Source organism: Mustela erminea, chromosome 5 (genome assembly GCF_009829155.1).
Source record: "Mustela erminea isolate mMusErm1 chromosome 5, mMusErm1.Pri, whole genome shotgun sequence".
Taxonomy (NCBI): Eukaryota; Metazoa; Chordata; class Mammalia; order Carnivora; family Mustelidae; genus Mustela; species Mustela erminea.
In genome coordinates this window covers 52,647,099-52,657,577 of record NC_045618.1, presented here as the reverse complement: position 1 = coordinate 52,657,577, position 10,479 = coordinate 52,647,099, and the positions used below count along the sequence as shown (strand labels likewise).

At 36.0% G+C, this 10,479-nt stretch overlaps 1 protein-coding gene across 1 annotated transcript; it reads right to left on the bottom strand.

The window, feature by feature from the left end:
- Positions 1-6,667: 6,667 nt before the first annotated feature.
- LOC116590102 (olfactory receptor 4K15-like) lies at positions 6,668-8,270 on the bottom strand. The gene is given in 4 exon segments (XM_032341764.1): positions 6,668-7,118; positions 7,120-7,363; positions 7,572-7,787; positions 8,267-8,270. Coding segments are annotated over 4 exon segments (915 nt in total).
- Between the last annotated feature and the right edge of the window lie 2,209 nt (positions 8,271-10,479).

Genomic DNA, 10,479 nt, shown 5'->3' with positions numbered 1-10,479 from the left:
CCACTTCCTCATATCAGGGAGATCATATGATAGTTGTCTTTCTCTGCTTGACTTATTTCGCTAAGCATGATACGCTCTAGTGCGACAAAATGGATGGAACTAGAACTAATCCTATTTTTTTTTTTGTCTTTGTTTTACTTATTTCTGCTTTAACCTTTCCTTCCTTCTACTCTTTGGGCTTTGTTCTTCTTTTTCTAACTCCTCTAGGTGTATATATCCTCTAGATGTATACATCCTCTAGATGTATAGTTAGCTTGTTTATTTGAGACTTTTCTTGCTTTTTGATGTAGGCTTCTATTGCTATAATCTTCCCTTTTAGAACAGCTTTTGCTGCATCCCAATGATATTGGACCATTGTGGTTTGATTTTTATTTTTATCCATGTCTTTTCTGATATCCCCTTTGATTTTCTGGTTTATCCATTCATTGTTTCGTATCATGTTTTTTAACCTTCATGTATTTGTGTTCTCTCCATATGTTTTCTTATGATTGATTTCTAGTTTCAAAGGTTGTGGTCACAAAATATCCACGATATGAGTTCACTCATTTTTAATTTTTTTGAGGCTTGTTTTGTGCCTTATATGTGATCTTCTGGAGGCTGTTCTCTGTGCACTTGAAAAGAATACATATTTCACTGTTTTTGGATGGAATGTTCTGAATATTTCTACTAGATCCATTTGGTCCAAGGTGGCATTCAAAGTCCACTGTTTCATTATTGATTTTCTGTCTGGATGATGTAAATGGGGTTTTGAAGTGCCGTGTTATTATTGTATTACTACTGATTTCTTCCTTTATGTCTGTTAATAATTGCTTTATGTATTTGGGTGCTCCCATGTTTGATGCATAAATATTCACAATTGTATCTTCTTCTTGGGTTGTTCTGTTATGATTCTGTAGTGTTCTTCCTTGTCTTATTACATTCTTTGTTTTAGTCTATTTTGTTCAATGTAAATTTTCTTCTTGGTTTCATTTGCAAGTGTGTTTTTATATCCCTTCACTTTCTGTATGCATGTCTCTTTAAATTGTAGATGAATCTTTCATAAGCAACACATACATATGTGTTTTCCTTTTTTAACTATTCAGTCCCCTTGTCTTTTGATTCAAATATTTAGTCCATTATATTTCAAATGACTATTGATAGATATATACTTATTTCCATTTCATAACTTATTTTTGCAATTGTTTTTATAGCTCTTCTCTGTTCCTTTCTTCTTTTGCTCTTTTTCCTTGCGGTGTGCTGGCTTTCTTTAGTGATCTACTTGGATTCCTTTGTCTTTATTTTTTGCATATTTGTTAGAGGTTTTGATTTGTACTTAGCATGAGGCTGATATATAACATCCTATGTCTATAATAGTCTGTATTAGGGTCAGGTTTTGCTTAAATTCAAATCTTTTCTGAAAGTACTAAATTTTATTCCCATGCCATGTTTTATATATATGACATCATACTTTACATCCTTTTATTTTATCAATTCTTTGACTGACTTTTTTAGATACAGTTGATTTTATACCTTTAGTGCTTTAACCTCTGTATTAGTTTTATAGTGATTAATCTACCACTTTTGTTATATTTTATATGTACTTGTGAAATTGTTTTCCTTTTCTTATGTTCTTACTCAAGATTATGGCTTTTTCTTTCCTCCCCTAGGATTAAATTTAATGTTTCTTGTAAGACTGAGACATTCCTTTAACTTATCTTTTTCTGGGAAACTATATCTCTCCTATTCTGAATGACAGCCTTGCTACATAGAATATTCTCGGTTCCAAGGTGGGTTTGTTTTTGTTTTTGTTTTTTGTTTGTTTTTGTTGTTGTTGTTTTCTTTTCACTACTTTGAATTTGTTATGCCACTGCCTCTGGCCTTCAAAGTTTTTGTTGGAAAATCAGCTGATAGCTTTATGGGAGTTATCTTCTATGTAACTGTTTTCTTTTCTTTACTGCTTTTCAAATTCTCTCTTTATCAGTATTTTTTTATTATTTTAAGTATTATGTGTCTTGATGTGGACCTCCTTGGGTTGATTTTGTTATGGGTTCTCTGTACCTCTTGGATGGATGTCTGTTCTTTCTATGGATTAGGAAGTTTTCAGCTATCATTTCTTCAAACAAATTTTCTTCCCCCTTTGCTCTCTCTTCTTCTGGAATCTCTGTAATATGAATGTTATTATTTTTGACGACATCATTGAGTTCTCTTAATCTTGTTTTTTACTTTTTCTTGTTGAGCTTGGTTGCTTACCATTACTCTGTCCTCTAGCTCACCTCTTCTACTTCTTCTAGTTTACTGTTTATTCCTTCCAGTATATTTCTGATTTTAGTTATTGAGCTCTTTATCTCTAGCTGGTTCTTTTTAGATATATTCTATCTCTTTGTTGAAGGTCTTGCTAAAATCCTTCACTTTTTCCTCAAGTCTAGTAAGTAGCTTTACATCAGGCATATCACTTATCTCTGTTTAATTTAGTTCTTATGCTGTGGTTTTGTTCTTGTCTTTCATTTCAGACATATTTCTCTCTTTTTATTCTTCTTTTGTCTCACTCTCTGCATTAGGAAAATGTATTCTGTATTAGAAAAATCAACTATATTTTCTAATCTTCAGCATAGTGGCCTTATGTAGAAGTCCTAGAGTACCTTATAGTCCATTGTATCCTGTTCACCAGAACCTGGTCTTTCAGGTTTGCCTACTATGTGTTTTGTATGCTATGCTTTCCTGTTGTGGTTTAGCCACATTTGCCTTCAGTCCCATTGACTACAATGATCCAGTTTGCCTGTTATGGCCTGGATTTCTTTCTGTGCTGTTAAGGGACCAGTCTGAGGCTGCCTTGGGCTTGCAGTTGGGTCAGACCAGGTGCCTTCCTTCAGCCCGTTTGTGGAACTGTGGTAGCATTCAACTGCAGGGCACTCTACCTATGTTATCCCCTGAGAAGCTTTCATTGGTCGATGGGGCCTGCAGTCAGGGCCAATGTCTGCCCCTATTTTGTCTGTTGGGGCTACAGTAACCCCTAACTGTAGAGCTCTCTTCTAATGCTACTTCCTGTGAGATTTTTCTTGGTGGATGAGACTGGCAGATCAAATATCTTCTCCAAGCCCACTCCTGGGCCAGCAGTCAAACTTGTGTCTATGGTTATCTTCCCCTCTTCCCAGGGCCTGAGTCACTTTGGAGTGGTCCTGGCCATTGCTGGGGTTGCTCACAGAGCCATAAGGGGCCACTTTGGATGGACTCCTGCTGAACAGAATGAGTTCAAAGGGCCACTTATAGGAGACAATGGGAGTTCAGTTCTCAATGTCAGCAAGGTATGTGCCATTGCCTAATAGGGCTGCTTGAAGGATTAGGGCTGGCCAGAGCCACTTGCAGGGGCTCCTGTGAGTGGGTGTGTTAGATGGGGTGGATCTGCAAAAGAACAAGAAGGTGGGGCACATGGTATTAGCAAGTTTCATGGGAAGTGTTTTTTCTAATCTCAGCAGGTGTCTGGATCTAGGCTGGGGGAATGGGAAAGAGAAATGGCACCCTTTAGCTCTTTTCTTCTTGGAGAAGACGTCTAAAGATCCCTGCCCCTCTAGCATGCTTTCTGAGATTAGTAAAAAAATAACCTTCCCTATATCCCAGGTACTTTTCAAACTACTACTTCTATGCTGTACCTTGGAGGCATTGTTTGGTATATACTGACTCTTTAAGGACATGGATAGTTTCCTGTCATCCTCTGGCTCTCCCAGAGGCAGGCGTACTGATTTTTAAAGTTCTTTCTGTTAAGCCCTACTGATTGTAGTAACGTGCAAAGTTAAGCCTCAGGTTTTCAAAGCCAAAAGTTATAGGGACTAGTCTTCTCAGTGCAGGTCACCCATGTCTAGGGTGCTTGGTGTTGAGTCTTTTCCTCTCTCTTCTCTATCCTTGTGGTGTCCCTCTGTCTCATGGTTAATCTCACTGTTCAGTTTTGTTCCTGACCAGGGCTCTGCCCTTCCTAGCATATTTAGATGTGACCACCTCTCTGTGAACTGTGAAGAGTCTATTCTAGCAGTCTTCAGTTCATTTCCTGGATTAGTTACACTGATGTGGCTGCTACGTAGGTGTATCTCTGGGAGGAGGTAAGCTTAGGATCCTCTTATTCTGCCATTTCCCCAGGATCCTCATTGTAACTTGTTCTTCGAGTGACATTGGACTAAATTTTCCCTTATTATATCATACTTGTAAAATTCTGGAAACGAGGTTATTCTGGCTTCATTGAATGAGTGGAAGAATGTTCTTCCAATAAGGGTAAAAGGAGCTGACTCTGTTTTCAGATGGCACTCTTATGCATGAGAGGAGTTACAAATTATCTTCTTATTTATGACTTGCCTTAACAAAGTCTTCATTGGGAAGGGGAGGTGAACCATGAGAGACTATGGACTCTGAAAAACAATCTGAGGGTTTTGAAGGGACGGGGGGTGGGAGGTTGGGGTACCAGGTGGTGGGTATTATAGAGGGCACGGATTGCATGGAGCACGGGGTGTGGTGCAAAAATAATGAATACTGTTATGCTGGAAATAAAAAAATAAATTTAAAAAAAAATAAATTAAAAAAAACAAAAAACAAAACAAAAAAAAAAACAAAGTCTTCATTGGGATTCTATTTCCTAGAGTTCATGATGCCCAACATAAACATATCAAATTGTGTGCTTGAGAATAAGGAGATAAATTACTCAAGAGAAGAACCCCCTAGAAGTAAAACTACTGGATCTTGAATATAAGCATATTTTGGTAAAGATACCAAATTGCTTTCTAAAAATTGTTCAGTAATTTTTGACCAAATAAAACTTCCATATTTCCAAATTTTCAGTCCTATTTAGAATTATTCTTTTATCCTTACAGTGTAATAGGGGATATAGCACATCTCTGTAGTCTTAATTCATATTTTATTACCTATTAGATTGAGTATTTTTTCTGTTTTTGTTTGCCATTTGTATATTTTTCTTTTTTAAAAGATTGTTATTTATTTATTTGAGAGAGAAAGAGAGCATGAGTGGGGGGACTGGGACAGAGGGGGAGAGAGAAAAGCAGACTCCCCACTGAGCAAGGAGCCTGATGGAGGGCTTGATCCCAGGATCATGACCTGAGCCAAAAGCAGACACTTAACTGACTGAGCCACCCAGGCACCCTGTATATTTTTCTTTAAATTTGCTTGTGATATTTGACTCATAACCTTTTAGATAATGAAATAAGGTTGTCATTTGAGAGTTAAGTTCTCTAAGCACACATAATGGATAGGAAAACATATGCCAGCTCTTGATTAGAATGATTCCTGGAATAGTGTGTCTTAATTTTAAACTGGTGAGAAACATTAACACACCTACAAAAAGATTGTATGTAGTCCTAAATGTATAGATAAATAAGAGGAGCCACTGAGACAATTCATTAAGTTAATGTCAATTATGAGGTGTTTTCGTGACTGGTCAGCTAAATCTCCTATCCTAGCTATATCATTTTATAACCCTTATACAGAATAAGTCCTTTGTCATTCAAAACTTTTGTGGATCTCTGCTTTGTTAATATTCAGTCATTTTCATGAGGCTGGAAATGTTCCTTAATCTTTATGTGTCCATAATACCTGGCATACTTAATTTTAAAAATTGCAGGTGGATTTTAAGTTAAACAAAACTGAACTGAACTTTAACACACTGAGATTAACTCAGTATATGTTTTATGTCTGTTATATCCTACTCGCCTTTATTACCTAATTGCTAACAAACATTTTATAGCTATCTTGATTGATTTGAAAGCTTTTATTGAACATGGGATTATCACTTTTGCCTCTTTTGTAATACCTGTAACCACTTATTTTAATATTATTACAAACTTTTTTTGATCAGTGTCAGTTTATTTAGGTAACATCCAGTGAAGTAACCTCAAACATGGAAAACTAAACATGAAAACTACAGAGTACAAGGACTCATAAAAATCTGAAACCTAGATCTGGACCATCTAGTTTTCTACTGGCTTCCTATTCCATCCTCCAAATTGCCTTGTTTGTATAAAACAACAGTAGAATTTACCTGGAAATCAATGCTCTGTGTGATTATATTCTCCTTAGGGCACTTACTGCATATGCTAGCCTGTTAAACTTTTGGCAAATGGACACATATGGTAAGAACTAGAATAATAATGGCCTGAGGGACTTACAATCTGTTCTAAGTAGTAAAAACAAAACCATAATCATATCTTCATTTCAAATACCACAGATTTGAACTTAAAGCTGATATAAATTGAGTATACTCCTCATGGCATGGAATCAGTAATGCAGTGATGATTCTGTGACTAATAAGGGACTGAATCAATCATGCTCACCTTCCTTCTCCTATTCTTTCCATGACATGGTAGGATCCTCCTCAAGTTGCATTTAAAATTTGAGAAAAATAAGTCCTACAGGATGCTTTTTAAAATAATGCCTATACTTAGGAATTTTAATATATATAGTTGATTGTTTCAGGGAAGATGAGATGAGCCTTAGAGTATTAGAACGAGTATCATATGAGATTTTGCACTGCATTTGCCAGCTTTATATCACCAGATGAAGGTCCTCTAGTAGCAAAAGACTAATTGTGACAGAAACACAATAATAAAAGCATACATGCTTTGCAAAGGATATTAAGTATGGATTTGTGTTACAGCTTCACAGTTGTCTAAAAGACTTCCTTGGAACCCACATGTCAGTTCCTTAGCTTTTTCATGGCTTCCTTTACATCTTTATTCCTCAATGTGTAGATCATGGGGTTATGGACAGGAGTAAAGACAGTAATAAATAAATAAATAAATTTATCAGTTGGGAAGCTTTCAAAGGGCCAAATATAAATGAAGATTAATGGACCAAAGAACAGAACCAAAACAGTAATGTGGGCAGACAGGATGGAAAACGCTTTGGACATGCCACCAGAGGCTTGGTGGTGGACAGTAGCAAGGATAATAATGTAAGAAATGAGCAAAAGGAGGAAGCAGATAAGCGAGAGCAGGCCACTATTGGTGAGCACCAGGATCTCTAAAACATATGTGTCTAAGCAGGCAAGCTTGATCACAAGGGGAAGGTCACAAAAGAAATTATCTACCTTATTGGGTCCACAGAAAGGAAGATTGACAGTGAATGCCAGTGGTCCAGGAGACCCCCATTAAAATAGTGCGCACCCTTTGGCTCATGATGGTCATGTAGTGCAGAGGTTTGCATATAGCAATGTATCTATCATAGGATATGGCAACAAGAAGCACCATCTCACTACCCCCAAAAACATGCAAGAAAAATATTTGTGACATGCATCCCTGGAAGGTGATGGTCTTGTGTTCATTGAGGAAGTCTGCAATTATTTTGGGATTGGCAAATGTAGCCTGACACGCAAATAAAGGAGAGATTGCTAAGAAGAAAATACATTGGCCCGGGGTAGGGGGTGGCGCCTGGGTGGCTCAGTGGGTTAAGCCTCTGCCTTCAGCTCAGGTCGTGATCTCAGGGTTCTGGGATCGAGCCCCACATCAGGCTCTCTGCTCGGGAGCCTGCTTCCCGCCTCTCTCTGCCTGCCTCTCTGCCTACTTTTGATCTCTGTCTGTCAAATAAATAAATAAAATCTTTTACAAAAAAATACCTTGGGGAATGTAAGCGAGAGTCTATAATTACTGTGAGGATGATAAGGATGTTTCCCAACACTGCAGCTCCATAAAACACCGAAAAGTTAAAGAAAAGGAAGAGTTGGATGTCCCGAGAACTAGAAAGCCTCAACAAAATGAATTCCGTAACCACTGATTTATTGCTCCATCCATTAACTGACTCTGGGCTGCTGAAATTATCTGCAAGAAACACAGATAATTAAAAAGGATAAGGAAACATGGAGATTCACAGACCTGTACCCCTGGGGCTAAAAATACATTATGTGTTTACTAAAAAAATTTAAAAAATTAAAAAAAGGATAAGGATAAGCATTTTACAACTTTGCAAATGGAGTAGATGCTTCAGTTCTAATAATTATAAAAATAATATAGTGAGACTATAGGACAATGATTATTCACATTACTATTAGGAATTGTTATTTTCCCTGTGATAATTTACATAGTATATGAATTGTTCTTTACTTTTGCACTTAATGAACTGGCATGAGGGGGAGAGAGAGAAGAAGAAGGAGGGAGGGAAAGACAGAGATAGTTATCTAACACATAATTCAATATGGAAGGAAGGAGGAAGTTGAGTATTTTCCTTTGTGTTGTAAAGTTTTTTGTAGAAGTGTGCAAGATCCCCATAATACCTTTAAAGACACAAACATTTTACTTACGCATTCAGATTATAAATTGCAGAAAATGAGCCTGGTGCCCTTTACAGAATCGTGAAGGGAAAGAAAAGTTAGACCAAGTACAAAGAGGTAGAAATCAGCCCAGTTACTTTAGTAAATGATAACAGAGAAAGGAGTGTGATGTGGCCATGTATTTGAGATATCTGCAGTTATAAGTTATATAAGTTATAAGTTAATTTGTAACAAGTCAAATTAGTGTGAGCAACAGATTGCATTCACTATTCTATATTAAAACAATTAAGTATTATAGCAATGAACTTTGTGATTTAGCAGTGAAAAATTATCTTCCCAGAACCTCAGAAGCATAAATTCTTTTAAATCAAAAATAATTATTATTTTAAAAATGGGAAATGGATGCAAACAAGTATCACAGAAGGAGAACTACAAATAGCCAATAACCATTTGAAGAAATGATCAACCTCACTGATAACCAAATAAAATTTCAGTGAAAAAATTATCCATCAACAGAAGAATTGATAAAGAAGATGATACACACACACACACACACACACACACACACCACACACAATGGAATATTACTCAGCCATAAATAAGATGAAATCATGCCATTTGTGACAATATGCATGGGCATAAGAGGGAATTATGCTATGTGAAATAAATCAGACTGAGAAAAAAAAATGGATAAACAGGCAAACCAATAGTCTTTTAGTATCACAGATGTACTATTTACTTTTTTCAATGTGATTTTTCTTTTAGAATAGTTTAATTCAGTAATAAAAATAGTCTGACTAGCTACCTGTTCATCAAATATGATACTGAAAGCAATTTTAATTAGCATGCTTGCTGATTAAATTTATATTTGTACTACTGATGTTTGCTGCTGATTTTATAACCTCTTCTTTCTCTAATGATGTTACTATCACAATAACAAAAGTATTTTTCCAAAGCCTACCTAATAGAGTAATTGATGTAATTAATTCATTCAACAAATACTATAGGTTGCCTTCTCTGTACCGTGAACTTTTATAGACTCTGGAGACAAAGCAATGAAAAAAGAAAAGAAAAAGTGTTCAACCTTCATGTAGCTGGTGTTCTAAAGGGGGTAGAAGGGATGAGAGAAGCTGTTAAAAATAAATAACATATACATTTATGTCAGTTAGTGACAAGTACTAGGGAAAAAATTAAGCAAAACAAAGATATATGGACTAACCAGGTGGTCAGAAAAAGCTTCACTAGGTGGGTTATATTTTCTCAAAGATTGTGGGAAACTAAGAGCAAGCCTTGATACTAAGAGCAGGATAGCTAGCATGTGCAAGAACTTATTTAGATGACATAAGCATTCTCTTGGGAAATGTCAGTATAATTTTGTCAGTATTATTAGAAATTAAATGAATGGGACATTGGCTTTTAACCTTATTATGGAATTGACAAATGCATAATTATCTTTTCTAAACAATATTCTACTTCATAGGCTTAAATACATCTACAGTTTTCAGGAACTATAAATTCAGTCTTACAATAAGGACATGCATTTTAAACTAAACTTTTTATTTTCTAGAATGAAATGTGTATATTACAAAAATTGCTTTACAAATTTTATATCTTCATATATATGTAATCTATAAGCAGATTTGAAAGGCAATTTTATATAGTCTTGAATGAATATACTAATTTTATCATTCAAAATAAAATTGAAATGGTCTGTGCTTTCCAGGACAAATCCTTTGAAATGAAGTTCATACCCAAATATCAAGCTGGGAAGACCTCCCTGTGTAACATTTAGTGACAACTAGTTAGATTATTTATTTATTTATTTATGGCATGACTTTCAAATATTGAGTCCATTTAAAATATAAATATAAAAAATAATATAAAACCTGTTAATTACTGTTTTAATAATACCCCCATAGACTCAGACCCCCATAGACTCTTATGCCTATTGAAACTTTTCTGTATCATTTCTCTGTGTATAAACACCTGACAAGAGTTTGCCAAGTGAGAAATGTATTAAAATAAAGGGATGCCTGGATGGCTCCGTTGGTTAAGTGGCTGCTTTTGGCTCAGGTCATGATCCCAGGGTCCTGGGATCAAGCCCTGCATCATGTTCTCTGCTTGGCGGGGAACCTCCTTCTCTCTCTGCCTCTGCCTGCCACTCTGCCTGCTTGTGCACTCGCTCTCTCTCTCTCTCTCTCTCTCTCCCTGACAAATAAATAAATAAAATCTTTAAAAATGTA